General features: G+C 37.6%; 1 protein-coding gene across 2 annotated transcripts in view; it reads left to right on the top strand.

The window, feature by feature from the left end:
- Nucleotides 1–260: 260 nt before the first annotated feature.
- The window catches only part of ITGB2 (integrin subunit beta 2), a 37794-nt gene continuing 11175 nt past the window's right edge, over nt 261–26879 (top strand). Inside the window, exons 1-11 of one of the 2 annotated variants that reach the window (XM_083353835.1) lie at nt 261–335; nt 9971–10031; nt 12333–12421; nt 14638–14818; nt 15586–15756; nt 17172–17413; nt 18256–18411; nt 19547–19642; nt 19766–19855; nt 22962–23102; nt 24185–24372. In XM_083353835.1, the coding sequence (XP_083209961.1) occupies nt 312–335; nt 9971–10031; nt 12333–12421; nt 14638–14818; nt 15586–15756; nt 17172–17413; nt 18256–18411; nt 19547–19642; nt 19766–19855; nt 22962–23102; nt 24185–24372 (1439 nt within the window). In that variant the 5' untranslated portion in view covers nt 261–311. Of the gene's footprint in view, nt 336–9970; nt 10032–12332; nt 12422–14637; nt 14819–15585; nt 15757–17171; nt 17414–18255; nt 18412–19546; nt 19643–19765; nt 19856–22961; nt 23103–24184; nt 24373–26879 lie in introns of those variants that run through there. The other variant, XM_083353836.1, reaches the window with a different exon arrangement.

The following is a 26879-nucleotide window of genomic DNA, read 5'->3' as shown; positions in this document are numbered from 1 at the left end:
TTATTTATTGATCTTTACAAAAGGACTGCGATCTCATTAATTCTTGTACACCTACAGTCAAACAAATGCACATTCTGCACAGGTTTGAATTTAATATTCCTCATATTCTTCACTGAAGTGAACAACTCTTCCTCTGTTTTCACTTCCTCTCTACAGAAACGTAAGATCAGTACACTAAAGGAAGGGGGTGTGACTTTAGCCATTTTCTAAAGAGAGGGTTGTGGGTTTGTTTTATTTTTATTATTAATACAGAAGTGACTCTTCGGAAGAATAGGAATTCCACATTTTCACAGTTAACAAAGAAACTTGAGATGAAGCCACAGAGACTGCTTTATGTATGTTTTATATTTCTTTTAGTGGGTATTTATCTTCTTTGAAGTGAGATTATTACTCTACATTGTGTAGTTATAATTCGTTTACCTTTTCTTTAGAAAAATCTATGAACTGACATTACTTTTTACTTATTCATGTCATGAATTGTCAGCTATTCCACTATTTTTGTTTCCCTGTGGTTTTAATGTGACCAAGCTTTAATTCTTCTGTTATCAGCAGCCGCAGATACTTTTCGCCATCAAGGTAACATATCTGTTATGCCACAAAGACTTGATGCTCTATTTTTGTTTGCTTGTCTTGTTTTATGTTTAATTAAGAAAAAGCAACATGTTTCTTGACTGTGTTCTTAACTACCATTTTTCAATTCTAAATCAACTTCTTAATTTTAAATCCTGGCATATGGAGAGTAGAGTCCCTGTTCAGTCATGGCATTGTATGCAGTCAGGTACCTATCACAAGGGTACTTAAAATATCCTAAAATTGTAATTTTAAAAAATAAGCATGGTTTCAGCTGTGTAACTGGGCGCAGATAGGTCCAGTCTATCTAAAGCTCTTAGTGGTAGCTGCATCAAGATGGCCAGGCAGGGCTTTCTGGAATTAGTAAGCAGAGACCTACTTGTTTTAAAATAAGAAAGGAAACCTGGTTCCACTCAACATTCTGCACGTGAGGAAATGGGGGTCAGAGTAGAGTTTCTGAACACAGTTCTTTGCTGAAATACTATTCAAAAATGTTTAACTTTTTTCTATCTATTACTGTGGAGGAGTTAGCTACTTATAAGCATGTGGTATTAGATGTAAAGAACTGTGTGAGTTTTGTTTTTTCATGCTTAGCAGTAAGCTACAGTATATCCATTTGTTTCTAATTAAATTAGGTGTGCAAATAGTATTCATGCAACCTTATAATTTACAACTATAAGGATTGCAGTACTTTAGATGTGTTGTTTAGGAACTGCAGAAGAATGGATCAATAAGCATAGCAATTTTAATTGAAAATGTGTACCTCCAGGTAGATGTGAGGTAGACTTGTTTTGAACATAGTGTCCTACCTTCTGGTAATGTTGCAAAAAATGATGTTGTTAATACAAATTAGAGTAGTTGGGGCCAATGGTATACAAATTTATTAAATAAAAAAATCTCTCTTTGTTCATTTGTCTAAAGTATCTAACATTTTTCTGGTGGCAACAACAGTCCATAACAATAATATAACAGAAAGTGCTGTTGGCAACTCTGTTGGGAAGCACACTTTCTCAAATTTGAAAGCAGAATGTTTCCCTTTATGTGATTGTTTAAAATAGAAAACCTCTGACAGAAGTAAGATTATCTATACTATCTGAATTTCTGATTTCACAGTTCTTCCTAATCAGTCTCTTTAATCTCCCTTAGTTTATTATGCATTTGGATTGTCACTTATAATTGTATCCAAATGTAATTTCCATGGTGATTAAAATTAAAGCATTTTAATTTAATAATGATAAATATGTATCTTCCAGGACTTAAGTGAATTACACAACAGGCAGTCTACAGATCAGAATATCAACTATACTAGTCTTTGTAAAAAGTTTAATTTAATCATCCTAAATGGTACAACGGTGAATCTTGGAATATTAATTTTTATTTGTGGGTGGGGAACAACTTTGCTAGATTATTGTCTAGTAGCTACCAAAATATTTTCTTTAGTTAGGTTATATAATATTGGCTTAAAATCACGTAGTGACCACCAAGTTATAATTATAACTAAGTTTCTTAACCAATGATAAAGATGTTTGTAGTACCCAACATTACTATTAAAAGAAACTATATACTACTGGTGCCAATTTAATTAAAGTCATTGTTAAAATACATCTCACCCATTTAATATAAAATGCCAGTCAAAATCCTTAAATAAAACTGATCTACTGATAATGTTGTCTTTTCTTCATGTATATCATTATTTGAACACTGAAAATGCTCTTCGGCTATGAATGACCAAATATTTGTCCGTCTGTCAAACTTCCTTAAAACAACAGTAAAATATTGCAACATCAGAACATTTCTGGATTAACACATAACATATAGTCTTTCGGATTTTTAACCAATGTAAAGGTCTTTTATCCTTTTATACATAACTTTTTATCCTCTACTTTTTATTCACAGCATATGTAATCACTGACTAAAAAGTGTAACCGCTGATTAAAAAATGTAACCGTTGACTATAAGTTCTGCTTCCCTTCCTCCTTTTATGCTGTGGTAATGTTCTCTACTTTTTAGTTTTGGGGTTGCCATGCTCTGGTAACTTGGTTCATCACTTCAGAAGGGGAGGGGAGAGGAGAGTGGTTACTTATTTAATATATAGCTGTTTTGTTCCGTACAGTATTTCACCATAGTCATAATCAATTTTGTCAACTTGTTCCCCTTTTCTCTAAAAGATAAATGAGTCAGAATATGAAACATTGATTTAAAGAAGTTAATGAGAACTTAAAAACAAGAAAAATCTTTGAGTTCAGTGCATCCTTTCCTTTCCTTTCCTTTCCTTTCCTTTCCTTTCCTTTCCTTTCCTTTCCTTTCCTTTCCTTTCCATTCCTTTCCTCTCCTCTCCTCTCCTCTCCTCTCCTCTCCTCTCCTTTCCTCTCCTCTCCTCTCCCTTTAACTTTTCCTTTAATGTTTCCTTTAACTTTTCCTTTTTCTGTCCTTTGGTGCCTTTGAGTCATTGATAATACCTGGAAATTGCCTGCACAAGTCCCTGAATTTTTTTTGACAAGATTTCAGAAATAATTTGCCATTGTCTCTCTCCTAGGACTCAGAGAGAATTATTGGGCCAAAGTCACCCAGCTGTCTTTGAGCTTCAGATGGTACTAGACTTTAACGTCTCCTGATTTTCCAGCCTGGTGCCTTAACTGCACCAAAGTATAAGTAAAGATACTTCTTTGATACTTTTTCATCAGAAAAAACTGATGAATAAAAGTTCCCAGCAGGGGCTGACATTATGAGACAATAATCACTAGATCCGGTTTAGCTATAATTCTGGGCAGAAGTCATATGGTGTGAAGCAAGAACCAGCTTGAGAAATTTTCAAACATTTCCTTCTTCCTTTTTTTAATGACCTCTTTCTCTGTAATAATTGTCCTAAGAATTGCAGTTTTTATGGTAACATTGTAAGCTAGGTCAGTATCCACCTGCCTGCCTTATCCTTCAACAGAGGAAGCAGGCAGTATCTGAGAATGAAAGACCAAAAGCAAACTTAAAATGCCAAAATTAAGAGTTCATGGCAAAAATAATATTTGACCCTAAGGTTTCTTCAACTGTAACTTGACCTCGCCATTGCACAGAGCTAAGTCATCACCTACTTCTACAGAATTATGTGGGTGTGCTCCAAATCTATTCAGATTATGCTAACAGTATAGACACACTTTGATTTTATCATTTGCTTGTTGCAAGAGAGTTACCTAAGTTGTTCTGTTTCCCAGCTCTTTTCATAAATATAGTCATCTGCTTTCATGGAAATGTTCCTACCATCATAGATTGACTCATGATCAGATCAGAATCTAACATATTGCCCAGACGTTCATTCAGCTGAGTTCAGTGGAGCTTTCCTTCATTTAAGAAAGTATCCAACCATATTTATGTCTGTAGTATGGAACTAGATACCTCCCTTTCCTCTCATTAGAAGACTGTCCCATTCTTCCACTGAATGAGGATGGTTCTGTTAAAATTCTGCATCCATTCACAATGTTCCTCACTTAGCAACCACTTATTCAGCAACAACAGCACTGAATGAGTGGTACTTAGGACCAGTTCTCATACTTGTGGCTTTTGCAGTGTCCACAATGTGATCACCATTTATGACCTTCTATGTCAGCTTTTGACAAGCAGTCAGTGGGAAAAATGGCAGAAGTTGCAAGTGTGATGTGATAAACCTCACCAACAACTTAATTGATTGATTAATTATCTGAATTTTGTGTAATATTTTTTTAAATCAGTCAAATCTTTAAGTATTCCATCTGGGTTTGGGCAGAAGGGGTTGTAATAGTACAGTTTCTAGAGAAGTACATGCTATATTGTTTCTGTGTGTCCAGGGTCACAGGGGCATTGTCGCTCTAGTTAAGAAATCTTCCTGCATCAGCCTTCAAAGACAGTTGAGGAGCAAGCGTAACATCAATAAAGGCCCAATAAAGGCCCTTCAGGAACATTGATTTGTTAAATATGCCATATAGGGGAAGCAAAGTCCCTGTTGGCTTCACTGGCAATAAAGGTTGAGGACCAGGCTAGGTCCAAATGATATTTTGTGTCTACTAGACTCCCTTTAATCAGCGTTTGATCTGATCATATCCCATGCTAAGTAGAAAATCTGGAGACAATCCCAAGGATTTTAGTTGTTCTCAAAAAGATTCTTCATCTCTGTCATTGTCACTGGTGCCTATGTTCTGCAGATTTTCTATATTTTGGCTAGGGCTTCTACTATCCATATAGAGTTCCTGAAAATATGCCTCCCAGCTCCCTGGGTTAACAATCCACAGGGCCCAGGCCATTTCTTGGGGCGTTACGTGAAGTGATGTGCCAGAAAGAGGCTGAGTCGTTAGATCGGACTGCCTAAATGTGTCGTGTCCTGTTGCTTTTCATGGCTTTTTTCTTTCTTGCATCTAGCAGTTGTTTGTAATATCCTTTTCTGCTGGAGGAGATTACGTGCAGCTGTCATTGTAGCATTGGATACATAAGTCTGGTAAATGGGAAGAGCTTTTTTTTTGCATAAAGTTGAACCATGGCTTGGAGTGATGCTGTTCTTGCTTTAGGGCTGCACAGTTGCAGCCAGTTAAGTGCTAGTGGAACACTTCAGTTAGGGTGTTATAATTATCTAAAAGTACACCAGGAGTTTCCGAGATGTCAGGGCAGACTCCGGGTTCTGTAGTTGAACCGCAGCAAAAAACCTCAGTTATTATTTGGTGGGATCCTTTTAGCTCAGCAGTTTGTTTTTCCTGCTGGCATTGGCAAGACTAAGCAGCAATCCTTAATGTGTGTTTCTTAAGTGAAGGCATTTAACTTAATCAGGATTGGGAGATGATCGCTATCAAATTTAGGCATAACTTCTAGGACCTTGTCGTGAGGGAAAAGGTCCCTAAATTCAATTATATAATCAGTTGCACTCATTTTCTGGAGCCTGATAGGCAGGTGGATTTGGCTAGGTAGTCATTCTCAAGGGCGCCATTTAGAATGAGGAGTTTTAACCTGCAAAGTTTGATTTTAGATCCTTTGAGCAATGAGTGGTGAGGAATTCATTATCTTCAGGGATGGGAGGGGGGGCATTTGTGCTTTATTTATTATTTTATTTATTAGACTTATATACCGCCCTTCTCCCGTAGGACTCAGGGTGGTTCACAAGGTTTTTTAAAAACAATACAACAAATTACAAAAATTAAAAACAATTTAAATGATTACACTAACCTTGAACTAAAAACCCCAATTACAATTAAAATACAATTAAAACCCCAGTTAATACTCTCAGTCCAGGCCAGAAAGCTCGAAGAGCCAGGTCTTCAGGTCCCGGCGGAATGAGCGGTCAGGGGCAGTCCTAAGCTCTAAAGGCAGCTGGTTCCAAAGGGCCGGCGCACCCACAGAGAAGGCCCTCCCCCTGGGTATTGTCCGCCGGCAATCTTTTACCGGAGGTACCCTGAGAAGACCCTCCCTGTGGGAGTGCACAGGACGAAGGGAGCTTGATGCCGGCAGCAAGTGTTCCCTCAGATATCCCGGACCCAAGCCATTTAGGGCTTTATAGGTCATCACCAGCACCTTGTTGATTCATTTTCTCTTTATCCCTTACATTTAGCACATTTATTTTTAAATAGTCCTGTATAGATTCTACTTGTCTTTTTATATCAGACCAAAGAGCAATCAACATACAACAGTGGAATATTAAGGGCAGAAAAATTCACAATATTATGCTTAGAGAAAAATGATATAATATGTTCTATTGATTGTATATTGCTCCAGTAATGAATACCAAATTAGACAATTCATTCTTTAAACATTATTGGAAGCCCGGTTGGATGATAGATAGATAGATAGATAGATAGATAGATAGATAGATAGATAGATAGATAGATAGATAGATAGATAGATAGGCAGGCAGGCAGGCAGGCAGGCAGGCAGGCAGGCAGGCAGGCAGGCAGGCAGGCAGGCAGACAGACAGACAGACAGACAAACAGATTTGATAGACAGATTTGATAGACAGATTTAATAGCAATGCTGTATAAGCCAGTTGAGTAAAATGACCCATAACAGAATGAAATGAATCTTAAAGGTGAATTTTTATTTTTAGTCCACTATTTTTTTTACTAAATAATATTAAGCCTGAGCTGGTTTGGGTGAGCTGAACAACATGGTCACAGACAGACTGCATTTTTAGTTAACTTTTAAAGCTTTTGTTTTAAATACTCTTTTATTTGGTTTTCAAATGTTTTACATAGTGATTCTATTTCATATCAGTTAATAATTTTAGTACCCTGTATTAGGATTAATAATTTTAGAAATTTACTAAGTCTTATATTCCCTCAAAATATATTGAATTGGTTTTATACATGATAACAACTGCTAGGATTTTCTGCATTTCCAAATGAAAGTTACAAGAATGATTACGTAGAATAATTATGCAATTATAAAAAAACCCTAACTTGTCATTTGAAAAATAATTCTCATATAGAATGTAATTCAACATTGAAATTATTTTTGGATTGTAGTTTTATAAATGGGTTTTTATCAAACCCAAAATCTGGATTTCTCTTAACATAAGATTATAATAGCCAATATTTTTGTGATCTGAGAAATTTGCCATATTTCTTAAATTAGACAGAAATGCTTGCAATTTGAGTTATACTTTATGAGTAATGGTTGTTGTGGTTACTATGCTACTTAATAGCCCAATTTTAATATTGATTTATTTTATAATGATTTTAAATTTTAAATTGATGTAATATAATATCAGCTATTAAACAGAATGTAATACATTCACACTTAACATTTAATAAATACTCTAATATGCAAATTTATATTTATGTATAAATTTATATTACATTAATTTTGACATGTTTTAACTAATTTTATAATCCTTGTAATTTTCTTTTTTGTATTTTCACTTTTTCCTCTTATTCTCCCCTTGCTGTAAAATTGCTTGTACTTGTAAAATTAATACATTAAAAAAACAACAGGAAAAAAACAGAAAGGATCTTTCTGTATGAGTAAAACCACTTTTGAGATCAAACTGGAAGTAAGACAAGTGAGAAACATTCTTCCTTTTTTGGTTATCATCTGACAACAGAGGAAAATCTGAAATGTTCTGTTGTAACACTAGTAGAATATGAATGTGCAGCTTGCAATGTTTCCTCAAACTGGAGTGTTTTACAAATGTCATTGCTTCCTTCATGTGAGCTAGAGCATGTTGCCACCTTTTGAAAATTTGTACTGTCTAGACTCTAGAATAACAACAGGATGTGGATAGGAACATTTCTTCGAATAAATTTACTTCTTAAGAAAGATATCCAGAAGAATTTGGTTCAGTTCTTTCCTCTCTTGATGAAATTACTGGCCCTCTTGGTTTCTTTCCAGTTGCTGGAGAATAGTTACTTTAAAACAAAGTAAAATACAAACAATGACACTTCACTACTGTCTGGCATGGAAGAACAGAAGTACATGTTATAATGATTAATATTTTTAAAATGCTTATCCAACTTTTATACAGGTTTTTTCAAAGGATTTGAAGTTTTATAACTTTCTTAGTCTCATTTTCAAGCAAGGCAGGCAAGAGGTGGGGACTGGAGGTTATAGCTTTTTAAAATTGTTATTTGGCCTTCAAACGCTGCAAGGCATGTGGTGATAATGGCGCCAGAAGAATGAGGAAAAACCTCTAGCTCTGTGGGAGAGGTTGTTTTTATTCAAAATAACTTTAATACACCTATTTGTGACATATGTTATTAAAACAATTTTTAATTGGCCACTGAATTTCATATGTGTGATCTTATGAGAGAGCAGAAATATTGGTTGCATACAGTCCAGAAATTGTGGGTTTCCTCTCCTTTGTAGTAAAGCTTGTATTGAACTTATTCAGTGGCTTTTAATCTAGCAAGAAGGCAACCATTTGCCTAACTACAAATTACTAATATAAATATAAATTTAATTGGCTTTTTTTGGCACAGCAGCACACTGCTACTTTATGCTTAATTTGTGGTCTACTAGGGTGCCCAAGTTCTTTTCATAGGTACAGGTAGTCCTCAACTGACAACAGTTTGCTTTGTGATTGTTGAAAGTTACAATGGCACTGAAAAAATCGACTTATGGCCATTTTTCATACTTACGACCATTGCCATATCTCCATGATCGCATGATCAAAATTTGGACACTTGGCAACTGGCTTATAACTATGATGATTGCAGTGTCCCCAGGATCATGTGATAACCTTTTGTGACTTTATGATAAGCAAAGTCAATGGGGAAGCCAGATTCACTTAACAACCCTATTACTAACTTAACAACTACAGTGATTCACTTAACAGTTGTGGCAAGAAAGGTCATAAAATGGGGCAAAACTAAACTAACAAATGTCTCATTTAGCAACAGAAATGTTGCACTCAGTTGTGGTTGTACATCGAGCTCTATCTGTACTGATGCAAATCAACTGTCTTGTATCTGTGCATCTGGTTTTTCATGCTTAAATGCAGAACCTTACATTTTTTCCCCACCAAACCGTTTTTGTTGGATAGGCCTCAATATCCAAGTCTAGCAAGATCCTTTTGAATCTTGTGCCCATCTTCTCGAGTATCAGCAATTCCCTCCTCCCTCAGCTTTGTCTTGTACAAATTTGTTGAGCTTCCCTATGTACCTTCATCTAAGTCAGACATGTCAAACTCGCAACGTCACGTGACGTCGTGCGACATATCGGAACTTTTTCCCATTGCCGGCAATGGGATGGGTGCGGTTTCTCTGTGACACTCCAGCCCGCGGGCCGGCAGTTTGACACCCCTGATCTAAGTCATTTATAAAAATGTTGATACAACCACTAGGTACTCCTAAGGAGAGGGTAGTCCTTCTCTTTGTTAGTCATACCCAGTTTCTGCAACTGTTCTTCATATATTTTAGCCTCCAGACCCCTAATCATCATTGTTGCTCTTCTTTGCACTCTTTCTAGAACCTCAACCTCTTTTTTACATTGTGGTCACCAGAACTGGGTGTAGTATTCCCAGGGCTTTTTTTCTCATAGAACGCTCAGAACGGAGTTCCGGCACCTTTTTTGGATGGAACCTTGTAGGGTAGGCAAGGCGGGTTGTATGACATGTGTGAGTTCCGGCACCTTTTTCTTTTACAAAAAAAGCACTCAGTATTCCAAGTTTGATCTTAGTAGTTCCAATTCCTTATTGTTGTGTATTTTACATTCTTTAAATTAAGATAATTATTTCTATTATGTAATCCACAATAATTTTAATATGATCATAACCTTAAGTCTAATTTAAAATAGTCAATACAAGTGTAAACAAATATTATACACCCTTCCATTTCTCCTAAGGAGTTCTTCCTCCGCGGAGTATCTTCTTCCATTTATTATTTAAATTTTAGCCATGCATTGGAAAGATAATTGTCTTGTTTCTTATATTTCATTGCATACTATTTATTTTCCACAGGAAATGTTTCCTAAGTACTTCCTTTTGCTATTTGGAGCTGTGCTGCTGTTGTTGACAACAGGTAAGCTGCATTTGCCATTACTATGCAATTCTGCCATATGGCCTCAGTCCGTAGAATAGGGGAGATGCTTAAGACCATTGAAATAAAAAAGACCAATTCTTTAGGTTCTGCTGAAGGGCCAATATGTCCCATCACATTCTGAATAATCCAAGATACTATTATTCGGTCACTTGGATCTCAATTAATACTAACAGATGCAGGAGAGAACTATGAACAGAAGAGCTGGCTTATCCTAGAGAAAATCCGTATGTTCATCTGAAGTGTTTTCCAGACTTCTTTCAAAGGCAGTTAGCATGCTGCATCTCTTAACTGATGAGCTCAGAGAACAATGGGCATCAACAAAAGTCAATGGGGAAATCAGCTGGAAGTTGCAAGTCCCAGGTGGCTTGTAAGGAGGCCTGAGAGTGGGTGAATGTGAAGGGAAGTAGAGGGTGCTGTAGTGAGTGCAGGTAAGCTGGGGAGGGGGTGCTGCAGTGCTGTGCAGATGGGTGGCAGCACCGCACAAGCCTGAGCGAGAGATGGCTGGAGCTGCAGGGCTGTCAGGGTTCAGCGGAAGCAACAGGATCAGCGCTTCTTCGTGCCTCTCAGGGCTCAGTGGAAGCGCCAGGATCAGCGCCGGTCTCCAGCTGGAGCTCAGCACTGATCCTGGTGCTTCTGAGCCCAGAAAAAGCGCCGATCAGCTGGAATGTTGCAGCATCTCCAGGGTCTTGTGATTTACATTCAGATGCTTGGCAACTGATTCATATTTATGACGGTCAGTGTCCCAGTGTCATGTGAAGTGATCAAAACCTGCTGCAACCACCCAGCAGAGGGGGGGGGGAATAAAAACCAAACACCCTCCCCCACCCCACCCCTGCTGCCAATCCTCAGCAGAAATGTTCACAACAATGAAAACCTCGGACAGGAGGAAGAGTGCCACTGAGTAGGCAAGCAGGTGTCTTGCTCGGCTGTGGCTTGGAGGACACTTTTTTCAGTGCCATTGTAACTTTGAACAGTCACTAAGCAAACTGTTGTAAGTCGAGGGCTACCTGTACTTCATCACTTTTTTCCTTTTTGGCGGGGTTATCAAGTTTTTGACACCTTGCTAGGTGACTGGTGGTGCTTGGATGTTGCCATATCCTAAAAGTGGTACAATGGGTGAAAAGGTTGAAAAGCCCTGCTTCTAAATCACTTAAGAGTGGGCTGTAAAGCACTGGGAAGCAGTATATAAGTCTAAGTGCTATTGCTATCCACTCAGTGGCTGGTTTGAGTATTCAGGGAATGAAGATAGCTAGGTCACCATCTGGTGAACAAACCCTTCCAGGTTATGTCATGGAACAATTAACACATTGTTCACTTGATGCACCTTATGCAACACTGTTGTTGACTATGTTTGCATCAGGATGTAGTTTAGGGAGAAGAAGGGCAAACCATTTGTTTAATTTCCCTTTTGTATGGATATGCAGCACTTCAGGGTGAGACTGTATTCCATGACTTGGTTTTACATTTTTTTTCTTATGAACTAGCAAAGCTTATTTTGTCTTATTTGACACAGTGTTCAGCTCCACTATAACCCACTAGATTTGCAAGCTGTTGCAAATGGTGGAGTTGAGGGTCAACTTCCTTTACCTCAGTATCTCCAAGGGTACTGTAGAAACAGTTTTTTGGATTTTTCAGGAGGTTGCTAGGGGGCAGGTAGTCTTGTTCCAGTGTCAAAGCAAAGGTCTCACCTATAGATTTACAGGCCCATAAAAGAAAAAGAACATCATTTTAGTACAGGTAGTCCTCGACTTACAACCATTCTTTAGTGATTGTTCAAATTTATCATAGTACTGAAAAAAGTGACTTATGACCTGTTTTATCACTTACGACCATTGCAGCATCCCCATGGTCATGTGATCAAAATTCGGGCGCTTGGCAACTGGCATGTGTTTATGATAATTGCACTGTCCCAGGGTCATGGGATCACGGTTTGTAACCTTTCCAGCTGGCTTCTCTCAGGCTAAGTCAGTGGGGGAAGCCAGATTCATGGCCACATGATTCATTTGACATCTGTAGTGGTTCACTTAACAACTGTGGTAAAAGAAGTTGTAAAATGGGGCAAAACTCACTTAACAATCACAGCAACGTTTGGCTTAATTGTGATCCTAAGTTGAGGACTTAGAACAGCTGATGCTTGGGGTGGTTGGCAAAATGCACTTCCAGATGGTAGATTGCTGCCAAAGTGGGCTATTTTCATATCTGGGGAGGTTCAGGTACTTGTGTTTTGTCTGTTGTTCATTATAGCTCTTTTATAACATTTTCTTCCTCTTCCTTCTTAAGCATTTTCTCTCGAATGTACCAAATACAATGTAAAAACATGTCAGGACTGCATTGAGTCTGGCCCTGGTTGTGCCTGGTGCAAGAAACGGGTAGGTTTTTTTTTTTAAAGAAAGAGAAACAAAAAAACAAACTCTTACATTTTAAAGTGTCTTTCAGTGGTCTCTTTTTAATTTGTCCCTTTCAACTGTCATTGACTGTTTGGGGTTTGCTTTTTGGTTTTTTGCTTTGGGTGGAAACTTTGGCTCACATTAAGTTCTGCTTTATGAAAAGGCTTGCTGTCAGTGCTCCCAGAAAAGAAAATACTTGCAGTCCGAAAATACTAAAAAAAAAGAATTCTATCTTTATTTTGTCATCAGATGAACTTGACCTTCTCTGTCTCATCTCTCGCAATGCTATTTTACTGGGGTTATAGGAAACAAAGCAGACTGTAATGTTCTTTCTTATAGCTGCTAGTAATGGAACTCAAATCCAGGAAAGCCCCCACTGGCACTAGCACAGCATCTGCCCAACAACTTTAACAATGATTCCTAGTGGAAAATCAAAGGGGTCGCTGGATGCCCAGACATAGAAAGACATATAAAAGATCCCACACAAAAAAGGTGCCAGGCTTTTAACTACCACATCAGAAATGGACAATCCTGAATAGGATTCGCACCTCGCACCCGGCATTTGCCGGGATTCTCTGTATAAATGGGGCAAAATATCCTCCCTTCCGTGTGACTCAGTTGGGGTCCCATGTCAAACTGTAGATTTACATCATGACTGGCTGAAAGCTGAGGGCATATACCGGTCCAGCATTTGATTTTTTTTTAATATAAATAATGCTGCTCTTCAATGGTTAGATGGCCCGGAGACATTGATATTTCAACATAGACCTCTTTGTCATTTATATTTTATTGGATTCTACTAATCTAGTTGAAATGTTAATTTATATTACTAGTCCATATATGATTATGCCATACACTAAATAAATAAATAATACTAATGGAACCAATACATTGGTAGAATTTTTTTCTTTACATTCACACCTAATGTTAAACCCAAGGAAAGAATGTCTGTACAAGCCACTACAAGCATACAGAAATAAATGTTGCTAAGATGAGGAACCAAATAATTTCCGCTCTTATTGTGCAGCATAATTAAATTTTGGTTGAGTATTGTCCTTGTACTCCAAATGCATAACAATATAAATATGTTTGTGTTTACAGTGCTTTGGGTATTCTGATTTGGTGTTGTAAATGCTAGGGAAACAGAACAGGTGGTTTGGAAAATCTGTAAGATTCTTCTCATTCTCATCCATTTTTAGTTTTTCAACTAAAAAGGAGTGGAATGGTAAGGAAGATATTAAAAAATTGGTTTCATTGATTCCAGAAAGAATATTCATATTCAAAGGTCTTGTAAAAGGCATTAATAGACCAAAGAAATAATAATTATTTTGTGCACACTTGATAAATCCTGTAAATTTATATTTTCAGTTAATTTTGATTGTGCCCATCAAGGCTTTGGTCAATCAATAATTTTAAACCATTTTTTACAAGAGAAAAATAAAAATAGCTCAGTCATGCTGGAACCATTGCAGAATTTCTTACTAATGATACTATCAGCCAGTTTTGGCAAATTTTGGCCAGACTGCCCTAAGGGCAACTAATGCCCAGTTTGACATGCTTATGCTATTCTATGCAATTTAGGATATTTGAGATATAGGTTTGCAAGCCAACATACTGTTGACCACATCTCACTGACTAGGAGGAGGATGCAGTGGACTGTAAGTTAGGCTAGATGATAAAGCACCCTCGAAAAATGCAATCTCATACCACTTGTGTATTGTTGTCAAGGAAACTATATAGCCCATGTCATGAAGTTCTAAAAAATGACTTCAACTTGAAGGAGGTACTATCTTCATATTGCTGTGAAATACCAAATGAAGTAATTATTATTTTAAGAAATAAATAGCTCTGACTCTACTGGTATTTCGAAGGGCCTTGAAGGCATGGTTCTTTGCTAAGACCTTGGTGAGAATAATTGATCTCCATTTACTTTGTTTCTCTTGTTCCTATCTGGGTTTATTTCTCTGCCATCATGTTTTTTGTACTGTTACTTGTTTTAAAATGTCTTAAATAATTGGTGAACTGCCCAGAGTTGCTAGAATGATGATGATGATCATAATGATGATGATGATGATTGCAAGAAACATGCCCTTTAACAATAAAATAATATTTTCCTCTATCTAAAATATTTTATGTATACCCAATAAATATCTCAAGCTTATTAATTGTTTTTGTGTTTTGATTGTTATGAAACACAGGATTTCACAAAAATAGGAGAACCAGATTCAGTTCGATGTGACACAAAGCAAAAGCTCCTTGAGAAGGGATGTGATGGGAACATTATTTTCCCAGAAAGCTTTGCTCACCCAGTTTCTTCTGATCAATCAAATATGAAGAAACAAATCTACCCAGAGGAGGTGCGACTACATTTAAGACCAGGTATTTCAGAATCTGAACCTTAAATCAGAAACTTAGGAAATGGCTAAAAGAATGGCTGCAGGAAGCATATGACACATGTGACTTTTTCCATTTCTTATCAAGCATTTTTTTTAAAATAGAGAATTAGTATAGATCCAGCTTCAAATATATTGATATATATATTCTTATTCAAAAGCTCTGTTTAGACAACATGACTAATTGTATTTTCCAAGGCAATTAATTCACTATGACCTTGGCACAATAATTCAGGCTAACTACAATTCTATTAATGTCATTTTTTTTACTTTAAAATTTCCTAGTTTTCACTATAATGAAACACCATATGCGTATCTCAGAGTATGTGAGATCTGAGTATCATATATAAAGTTATGCAAATTAAAGAGAATGGGGAAATAGGCATGTGACCCGTGTGTTTGTGTGTTTTTGTGTATATGTATATGCACAAAGATTGCTGGCTTGATTTCTGTTTCCATATTCCATACCCCACTTTCATTCTGTGCATTTCTCACTCTGCTCCTCTGCTCCTATCCTCACACTGCACCGTCCCCTGGGACCTAATTAACTTCAGTGATGCCTTCTTTATCATTCTGTCACAATTTGACCACCATGCTGATTTCTTCTGCCCTTTCATGTGCTTTCATGGGTTTCTCACACGTCACACAATCAGCTACTCAGCCTACAGTCACCTGGTTCAGAGAAGCATCATTAGGTTTGTGAGATGAGATAAAATTGGAGCAGATGTTCAACATCTTCCCTTTTACCAATAGAACAACCTGCTGTTTTTAATGTGACATTCCAGCGTGGGGAAGATTATCCTATAGATCTCTATTATTTGATGGACCTCTCATTCTCTATGGATGATGATCTGCAAACAGTGAAGAAATTAGGAGGAGATCTCCTTAAAGCTCTCCAGAACATTACCAAACGTGCACGGATAGGTATGTGCATTCTACTAAAATATTCAACTGTCTTCTGTCACAACAGATGAAAGCACTTAACCAACTTTAGCTGATCTTGAGAAACAGCTAATAAGGGTCATACCCAATTAGTGCTCAGTAAGAAACCACCCTGAAACCCTAAGGGTGCTGAAATGTCAAAAATGTATTCCAAGTGGTGATAGTGCAAATGGCTTCATATTATTGATAAGAAAATGGCATGGCAGTGTCCATGAGTGGCCAAGAATTAAGCTTGACATGATTCTTATTTTTTCAAGTGTTTCCAGTTACTAAGATTCCCCTGAGAAATTCTATAATATGGAGTCCGGTATTTCTCATGTCTTAATTAACATTTCTTAATTTTGCATTTTGAAGAAATAGCCATTTTCAGAATTTTAACATTGGATACAACTATACTTTATAGTTAGTTTTCTTTTCTTTTTTATTTGACATAATAAAATGTCATACCATGGAAATAAAGGAGACTAAGGTTCTGGTACAACAATTCTGTAAAGAAGGATTGCATTATTTGGTGTTTTCTGGATTAGGGAGCTTCTATGCTAGTATAGTTTCCACTCTTGAAGCCCTCAGATTTGGTCTCACAATGGTCTGCACTTCTCCCCACTTCAATCATTGTGAATAACCACCAAGAGCAACCCATGCTTCTTCTGCTGGCAGGAGTGCCAAATCAACTACTTAATGGCATTGCATGTACTTGCCCCATCCTTACCACAGCAAATAATGTATATCTCTGGTGGTTGAAAAGCCCAGGGTGACAGTACCAAGATTTGTAGCTTGTCCGCAATGGGGAAGTGGAAATATCAATGGGGAGCCAGCCTGCCCCAAGCGCCAAAGAGTTCCAGCATTGCAATTTGTAAATGGAAGTTTTGCTAAGTGACATTTTGGACATTTGGGCTGGAAAAATACAGAGACATGATAATATTGAGAGATCAGCACTAAAGCCTTTTGAGATGACCTTAAATATCTCCTCCTTACATTGTACTGCAAACCAAGGTCCTACAAATAAGCTATAGGTTGGGGGAATTTATGAAAATGTTCCTCATACTACTAAATGAAATAGTGGAATTCACTTTTTCATGCTATGCTGAGAGCCTTCACCTTAAATGGCTTTAAAACAATATTAGATAATTCATGGAGGATAAAGCTACTAACGGTTGGTAAACATAATATGCCTTCTCCAGGAAAGTTAGCATGGATTTGAATATCAGTTATCCTCATGTCCTTCTCATAGATGTCAGACAAGATTTGACTGACTGTTGCAAAAAAAACAGAATGCTTGGTTAGGTAATCCCTCAGTGCAGTCCAACCAAGCTCTTCTTAAGACAGTTGGCATCTCCAAAACATTTTCCACTAGCTTCTGTCTTTCAAGGACTACTGTTCCTTAACATTTTCTTTAGGTTTTGGTGCCTTTGTGGATAAGACTGTCCTGCCATTTGTAAACACACATCCAGAGAAGCTCCAGAATCCATGCCCAACCAAGGAGACCAAGTGCCAACCACCATTTGCTTTCAGGCATGTGCTTAGCCTCACTGATGATGTACAGAGTTTTAAAGAAGAAGTAGGGAAGCAGAATATATCGGGGAATCTCGATGCGCCAGAAGGAGGACTTGATGCCATGATGCAGGCCGCTGTCTGTGGGGTAAGTCTCATGGCCACTACTGTGTGGAAATAGAACTGATTAATGACCTCTGGAAGATGGTTTCACTAATTTATTATTTCCAGTATATGCTACTTTTCCACAAATTCTATACAAATAATTTTTCCGTTCAGGGCCATGAATGTAAGCCCATATAAATGCCACTTATGATTATTTACATTTATATTGTGCTTGTTGTCAGTATGGGCAACTGAAACAGCTTGCAGGGGAAAAAAGTGACAAACTAAACAGAATTAACAATCCAGGATTTCCCACAGAGACTGTTCATTTATTAAAACTAATATTTGTGTTCTGCTCATGCTGTTTTTCCCCCTGGAATAAACTAAAAGAAGCCAAAACCTTTGACTTCAAATATCATACCTTACTGTTTTTAAGGCTTCTTAAGATTATGACATTAATAGCATAAAAATTATTAGAAAGTAAATTCTTTTTATGGTTCCTGAGGTGGGTTTGGTCTTTTCTTGGCGTCAACAAACACACTAGCTGAGTCAACCAAGGAGGGTTCGGAAGAAGGTGAAGTAGAATGCCTCACATTTATTTTCTTCGTATCTCTGCCACTGAATCCAGCCTTGGGGTAAGCTAGGAGAAATAGGTTTTCATGAAGAACTCTTTTGGAGGAAGGCATCTGGAAGGAAAATGCTGAATTTCTTTCTTTAGCAGCAGGACAGGCACCTGAAAGCACCTGTTAAAGATGTGACATTAGAAAGGCTTGCCTGTCTTAGATTGAAAAATTGTCAGATTCATCATGTCCCTTCCTGCATCGGCGATTTTGTAATTTGTTATAATTATTACTGCTTTAGAATTTGTTTTGTTTTAAAATCTAGAATAAAATTGGCTGGAAGGATGTGACTCGCTTATTGGTCTACACAACCGATGATGGTTTTCATTTTGCTGGGGATGGTAAGCTTGGAGCCATTTTAACACCTTTTGATGGAGAATGCCACTTGGAAGACAATATGTACAAAAAAAGCAATGAATATGTAAGTATACAAGTAGCTCTCAGCTAGCACTGCTATAGGATAAGTAGTTTGCCTTTTCAGTCTAGAGGTAGACTAGAGTTCATGTAAAACAGCTGGTCTGCACTATTCGCCCTCTGGAAATGAGAATCAAGATGCCAATCATTTTGACAATAAGAACATGATTTACCAGATTATGTGCAATCCAATAAGAATAATTATATTAAGAGCAAGATTTTATACTGTTTTTAATAACATCTAATTACACAATTGTATATATGTGTATGTGTTTCTATTATATATTTAGAGTAACATGTACTTGTGTCTCCGTGTGTACACACACACCCCAACACACAGTGTGCTGCCTAAAATAAATCCATAAAATAAAAAAAGAACAAACAAAATATTAAAATGTAGTAAGGCTACAAACACGTCAACAATTATTAAAGAGAAGACCTGCCAAACTTCTGTGAATGCAGAAGCTATTTGTGTTCATTAAAGCTGTACAAGATTTTTCAGGCTTCCTCTCTGGAAGCCTGGGGAAAAAATGAGGGGCTGCCCTGTCCACAACATGTCTTGTAATCCCTGTCTAAGCATGGCTATTTCAAACACATTGCTCCATTGCCCATCCCATAACCCCTTTGGAAGAAAGGATGGCTTAGGACAGAAGACTTTGATTGTTTAGGCAAAACCAGTGAGGGTCACCTTCTGAGAGTAATCATCTCTGCTCCTGTAAAGCAAGAGGTCTGATAATCTTATGCTCTGTCACTCAAAGCCAGCGTTGCTCTCAGAGTGATGCTGCTTGAACTACCAGTCACATGACATGTCGCAAAAGAGAGACAGAGTGAAATAGTAGAATGCAATAGAGCATCCATACAACTATGAATACTGTAAATAAGCATTCAGCAATTATTCCATTTGTTCTATCTCAGTGGACTTTTGTAGCAAAAAAAGCGGGAGGAGGATAAAGTGGGAAAATATGAGAGTCGTACAATGACAGCCAAACAATACTTGTACTGCCCAGATGAAAAATATGAGCTGAGACTGAAGCAGGGTGGTTTCTTGTCCAAAAGCTAGGTCAGAATTAGTGAATGGGTTAGGACCATCATCTGTGTTTATTTGAAAACAGAGCTCTCACCCCATTTCCTTGGTTCCATAGGACTATCCTTCTGTTGGTCAGTTGATTCTAAAACTTAAAGAAAATAATATCCAGCCCATTTTTGCTGTTACCAAAAAAGTGTACGATACATACGAAGTAAGTAAATCTCCAGTAACATAGACAATTTTGTAAATTATGTCACATGAACAAAGCAAATGTTGTTATGTTATGCTGCATGAAAGCTTATAAGATAATGTTTTTGGCATGTTTTATTGGTAGAAACTGAGCAAGATGATCCCCAAGTCTGCTGTAGGAGAACTGCAGGAGAATTCAAATAATATAGTTGAACTCATCCAGCATGCTTATAATGTAAGTGTTATTAATCAAATCAAATGAAATCTTATTACACCATGTGAATTTATTGCACAACGCGCCCGCCCCACAAGTCTATCATACTATGTTGACATGAAGTTATTTTCCATTCAGGAGATAATCTTCTAAGATAACCTTCTTATCTTACTTAAGTTCACTTCCAGCTCATAGGCCATATACGACCCCTGGAAGCTTCCTGCAGTTCAACACATCTCTCTCTTTTTTTTTTATTGAAAAGTTTTACAATACATTTTTGAATACAAAAAAACCCCTCCTCCCCCTCCCCTCTCCCCTCTCCCCAACCCCTCCCTACCCTACCCTCCCCCCTCCCCGACCTCCCAGAGCTAAATACAGGGTATAAAATTACAAATAAACATAATCTAAAATATGCTAACAACAATAAAACATTAAATTCTATTGCACTTTAACTCACCATCGTCAAAATATTAATAAAATAACTACTAACTAGTTGTACATCATATAGATCCACTACTTATTCAAATGCTAAATGAAACTTTTTAGTCCCATATTTATTCTGAATATAATCAATCCATCTCCTCCATTCCACAATGTATCTCTGTTGCGATTGATCTTTCAAATACGCTGAAATTGTTGCCATCTCCGCCAAGTTAGAAACTTTTAAAGTCCACTCTTCTATAGTCGGCAGTTCTTCCTTCTTCCAATATTGCGCTACTAAAAGTCTCGCTGCCGTAATTAAATTCAACATCAACTTAATATCTATAACAGTAGTATCTGTAATAATACCCAATAAAAACAATTGTGGAGAAAACTTTATCCTTTTCTTAAATATCTTTTGCATATTCCACCAAATTTTAATCCAAAAAGCTTTAACCTTTTTACAAGTCCACCATATATGAAAATACGTTGCATCCTCACAACCACACCTCCAACATTTGGGCTGGCAGTTCGGATACATACTTGCTAATTTTTTAGGATCTAAATGCCATCTATAAAACATTTTATAAAAATTCTCTCTTAAATTAACCACCACATCTCTGGGTAATTTCCTTTGCCTTGCAATCCATGAATTAACACAAAATATTTTATCTATATCCACCATAATATCTTCTGCTGAGCGCCCCAAAATGCCTTCCAGGGCTTCTGAAACTACTTTTTTCAAATTTTCCTTAGAATCCTCTTTTAAGCCCCTAATTCTCACAGCAAACTCCATCTCATGGTACTGTACCATGGTTAAATCGTCGTCAATCTTATCCATCACAGTTTCAGCATCCATCATTTTAGCATCTAATCTGATATTATTTTGACTAAGTTCTTCTACTCTTTCGTCCAAACGCTCAATGCAAACGGCCATGCCTTGAAATGCAAGTAAGATGTCTGCCCTCATTTCTGTTAGCTTCTCATCCATAAGATCTGTAAGCTTCTCATCCATAAGTTCAACTAATTGTTGAGATTGCTTTTTCATAGCCTCTTGCAAAACATCCTGCAAATCTTTTGCTGTCAAAGCTGGTGCAGGTGCAGGGGGAGGGGGCATTAAAGCCTGTAACAAAGATTGCTGCACCGGGGAAGCCCCCGCACTTCTAGGAACTTTAGATGATTTGGCAGCTATTTTCGCCCACTCAATTCTGTTGCGCACTTTCACTTTTTAAAAATCTCCACAAAATCCACTGAGTTAAAGATCATATACTTGCTCTGACATGATTCTCCTGTACAGCTCTGCCTGCATCCAAGTAATCCAAAGTTCACTCTTGCTGGCAGGGATGGTTGCTGCATCCTGCTCTGCTCCAAAGCCCTGGAGCAGAGGCGTCCCGAGGTCCGGAGCAAACTCAGGCTTCGGGGGGGCTCAATCCTTCAACCACCAGAGTTTCAAATCTGGCGGTCTGGGAGAGCTCTACCCCTGCCTGGGCGCTCACTCCCTCCTCTTCTCCCGAGGAGCAGGCTTCCGAGCTGCCAAAACAGCTGATCGTCGCTGTTTTCGGCGGTTCTACGGAGCGACGGGGCTGACAGCCTAAATGGCTGCCGGCAACGGAGCCTTGCCACCCGGAAGCCCTCAACACATCTGTCTCCATCCATCCCTCACTTCCAGGTAGCCTGACAATCTGCTTACTTACTGGCAAGCTGCAGAAGGTCACTCTTGCAGTGAGGAAACAGAAAATCTCGTGGCTTCTCATTTTCTCCCAGTCTAGTACTTAAGGATGATAATGCCCTTTGTCAGTATTGGGATTTTTAAAAAAAACATAATAGCTTCCTCCTTCCCTCCCCATCTAAGAGCTTAAAGCTAGTTCTTTTTTAAAATACATTTTGTATTGCTTTTGAAATAATAATAATAATAATAATAATAATAATAATAATAATAATAATAATAATAATAATAATAATAATGAAAAAAGGAAGAAGCCCAAAAGGATATGCATTACTGTATCAAAAGGCTGTGTAAAAAACAACATGATAAATGCTTAAAATAAATGAAAATATATAACAAAAAAATATACTGTAAAGACCTACAATTCTCTATGTAATTGTTTAATACAAACATTATTTGTATTAGATAATGATAGAATTATTGTTTGTATTAGATAATGATAGAATACATGTGGGGTGAGTGTGTAAGGAAGATCTATGTGTGTATTTGCGTGCATGCAAAGCTGTAGCCCCAAAGATTTTGGTGTGGCCCTCGCAGTGAAAAAGAGTGCTAAGTCAGCTATTTATTTTACCCTTTGGAACTATGTGTAATTTACTAAAAAAAAGTGTCAGGCAGAAGAAGTAAAAGCAAAACAGCTGTTGGCTAGGATAACTATAGCTGAGCTTACCATTTGCTTGCCAGGTCAGAGAACAATGCATTCATTAGAGGGAGAGAAAATCCAACCATTTTCCAGAAACAAATGGAAGACAATGTAATTATAAGAAGGTAGCGGTCAGTTGATCAGTGGATCATCACTTACAATAAGGTATATCATCAAAAAGAGAGACACCAAAATTCTTTGGGGTTGATTTTTTTTTCCTATTCTATATGTAAGATGTGTAACATTGTGAACTTACAGGCAATAGTATCTTGTTTTTCTTCCTCTGAATAATAAGACACAGGTTCTAGTCTTTCATCAAGTTTATTTTTATTTCATTTTAGGATTTATCTTCCAAAATTATTTTAGAACATAGCTCTGTGCCAAGCTCCATCAAAATTTCATATGATTCCTTCTGCCTTAATAACATACATACAAAGAATCAACCAAAAGGGGAATGCGACAATGTAAAAATAAAGGATAAGGTAGGGAGTAACTCATACATGGTTTCTGTTGAAAAGTATTTTGATTGTAATGTACATGAAAAGAAAAGGCTAGTTTCTCCATTTCAGAAAACATTTACAAAAAGTTTTTTATTTATTTACGTACTAATTTATTTGATAAGCCTGTTTAACAAAGCTGTTAAAGATTCTGTTGAAAAGGTTTTTTTCCTTTGAACTTAAAAGATACTATGCTCTGATTAAAATTCCTACCCATTCCTTCTTTTTACGACAATGCAAATGACATAAAATTGTGGCACTTCCTTTCTTAAAATATATGGCTGAGTCCCTTAAAGACAGGTTCTTGACAAAATGTTACATCTGGAGACAATCTTTATTGAAGTTGTTTTTGTATAGGTGTGGTGGCAGTTGTTTTCCAAAGTACAGTTCCTGCTCAAGACAAATATACAGTAGAACAAAATGTAGCTTTTAAATACTGGAGCGCTATCTCTCTCTCTCTCTCTCTCTCTCTCTCTCTCTCTCTCTCTCTCTCTCTCTCTCTCTCTCTCTCTCTCTCTCTCTCTCTCTCTCTCTCTCTCTCTCGCTTCTAGTGCTTAATTAATGGACATATTAGAGTTCAGGACTGTTAAACAGGACTGTCTTTTTGACAATCCTTCCTACTCCAAAAACAAATAGGGACTGAGGCTAGTATGATTTATTGCTAGTTAGTGTTTATTACAATTCACATATAAAAACAAGTATGGTATCTGCTAAAGTGAAACTAAATTGCTGCTTTTACACATCTATAACTTATCCTGATTTATGTTTACATATTAACTCTATATATTAATTATGTGTTTGACCATTTTTTAAAAAATAAATCAGTCCCCATGCATGCTAATATGGTTATTTATTTATTTGTCAAATTTATACAGTTGCTTATCTCATAAAACAAGTGACTCTGGGCAATGTGTAACAAGCTAAAAACAGTTAAACTAAATACAGAAGTATTATTATTATCATTCAAAACATTAAAAGCTATAAAAATCAAAGTTTAAAAGAAGGAAATATTGGGCAAAGGGATGTTAATAATGTAGCATTTCTCTCAAAGTCTTTTTTTTTTACAGATTACCTTCCAAGTGCAAATTACAGCAACATCATGCATTGAAAATCAGACTCTTACTCTGCAGCCTTTTGGTTTCGCAGACTTCACCACTGTACATTTATACAGTCGGTGCAACTGTGAATGTGATGAGGAATTACCAAATGAATCCGATTGCAATGGACAAGGGACTATCACTTGTGGGATTTGCAGGTAATCTAACTATTTTAGCAACACAAGTCATATATTTGCAATTGAGAACCAGTTTGGTCTAGTGTTTAAGGCACCGAGCTAGAAAGCAGGAAACCATAAGTTCAAGTTCTGCTTTATCCATGAAAACCAGCTGAATGACTTTGGGCTCTCAGCCCATCTCACAGGGTTGTTGTTGTGTGGAGGAAGGTGTTTTGGATATTTGTAAAAATAATAAAGACGGGGTATAAATAAATAATGGGATTAGAATTTCTGCGTTACCCAAAGCGGTCATATATTGCAACATCATGTTCCTGTATCACTTAGTGACAGCAATATCAGCAGGTCCAGTTGCCATTGTAACTCCAGGACTGTTTAGGTCATTAAGCAGGAAGAGGCGGGAATTTTGAGCAAGGAGTGCAGGGTGATGCACAGATGTCATGAGACAGTACACAGATACTGCAGGTAGGCACTATAGAGGGTATGTGCAGATGCCGCAGAGGATGAGGGATGCTGAAAGGAGGTGCTGCAGAGTGCTGGCAGGTGGTTGTGCTATGGATTATGGGGTCCCTGGAGCTTTGTGAGCTTGATTATTCTTTTGCAGACACTTCATTACCAAACTAGGTAACATCATCAGCTCTAGAAGGCAATGGAGGTTGCTCTCATTTTATATATATTTATTAGTGGCTTACTCAGTCAGTGTTGATAGGAGTGATCTTGGTGGTTCCTTGTTTAGGCTGTTGTTTACTTGTTTGACTTGTTTGACTGAGTCTGCGGTGCTTGATTGAGATATTATGTACTTCTTGATTGTTGGTCTAGTATTAATCTTGGTATTAATCTCTGCACATCTGGGTGTTGATTGCTGGTGAGGAGGTGTTTGGGTCTTTTGGGTTCCTTCTTGGCTTTTTGACTGTCCCTTTTGAATGGTATGTAGATGCTGTTTATCTCTATGTATTATTGATATCTGATTTGTCTGTGTCAGGGTTCCAGGAATTCTCTAGCATTTTTGGAATTGGCTTGGTGTAGGATGTTCACAGTTTCCCAATTGAAACCATGATTAAATCTGTCCTTCTGTTGTAAAAATAAGAAGTTTTCCTCATGTCTTCTGAATGCTAGTTGGTGTGCATAGATGTATTCTGCTAATCTTCTGCCTTTTATAGTTTGAGTAGTTTGGTTTTTCCCTTTTCCAGCATGTCTCCAAGGATGTAATCTTCATGAGGATTGTTGGCCTTTCTATGTGCTCTTGTGTGCTGGTCTGTTCTAATTGTTCCTTGAGGTTTTCCACAGTGTACTGATATTTGTTTAGTCTGAGGTGTGCAACCATGATCATGAGCCATATAATTTTCTGCTTACTTTCTTGGGCTATTTTCCATCCAGCTGTGCGGTTCATTGGAGGTTTGTCTTTGACACTGGTGGGCAGGGCATGCACCTGGAACCGCCAAGACCCCTTCTACCATCACTGACAAGCAAGCCACTAGTGACTAGTGCATAAAAAAGAGCAAACCCCACTCCATCAGAAACCCAAGCTCAGAGAGCACCACAGCTGTACCCTAAGGTACAAATATTCTCAGTGGTAGGATTCAAATGTGTGAACAACCAGTTCTCTGTGTGGATGCTGCTTCCGGAAGTCCATTCTGGGCCTGGGCAACAAAAGATTAGCTACCGGTTCTGCCAAAGTGGTGTGAACTGGCTGAATCCCATCACTGTCCTTACTTCCTTGTGAGGACAATTAACCAGTGGAACAGCTTGCCACCAGAAATTATGAGCACTCCAACACTGGAGGTTTTTAACAAGAGACTAGACAATCACTTGTTTGAAATGGTAAAGGTTCTCCTGCTCAAGCAGGGGGCTGGACTAGAAGACCTCCAAGGTCCCTTCTATTCTATTCTATTCTATTCTATTCTATTCTATTCTATTCTATTCTATTCTATTCTATTCTATTCTATTCTATTCTATTCTATTCTATTCTATTCTATTCTATTCTATTCTATTCTATTCTTCCTATGAAGTATCTCAAACTTCATAGAAGTTTCAAGCTCCTCAGGAGGCAGGAGCAACTTGTGGGAGTGAGTTGCAACCTTCCCTGCTCATTACCCTGTTGACTTTGTTGTGGGAAGCCAGCAAGAAAGGTTGTAAATGATGATTATATGACTATGGGGGGGGTGCTATAATGGTCGGAACTTCAAGAAACAGTTGTAAATACTGTCAATGTTGTGACAAACTGAACTGAAACCATTTTTCATTTTGTCTTCATTGCCACAGTTTAGTTTAGAGATTTTAGATGAAGGAGGAGGAAGGGGGATGTTAAGTTTCTCAGTTAGCCATAATAATACTTCTGTGTGAGAATCAAGGTCAGCCCTGATAAGGGTTTTGGCGGGCTGAAAAGCTGGGAGGAGATCCTGCGTTTTGAAATAATTGGTGAATGTGATTTATAACAGCAATAACCACAATTTGTTATTTTGTAGCCTGAGGTAGGTGATTTCAGTCTTGGGTTCACCTATGTAAGTGCCCATACTTTGTTTCCTAAATAA

This window comes from Vipera ursinii (assembly GCF_947247035.1).
Source record: "Vipera ursinii genome assembly, chromosome: 1".
In the NCBI taxonomy this organism is placed as follows: domain Eukaryota; kingdom Metazoa; phylum Chordata; class Lepidosauria; order Squamata; family Viperidae; genus Vipera; species Vipera ursinii.
The sequence above is the reverse complement of the archived record's forward strand: the minus strand, read 5'-3'. Positions and strand labels throughout refer to the sequence as shown.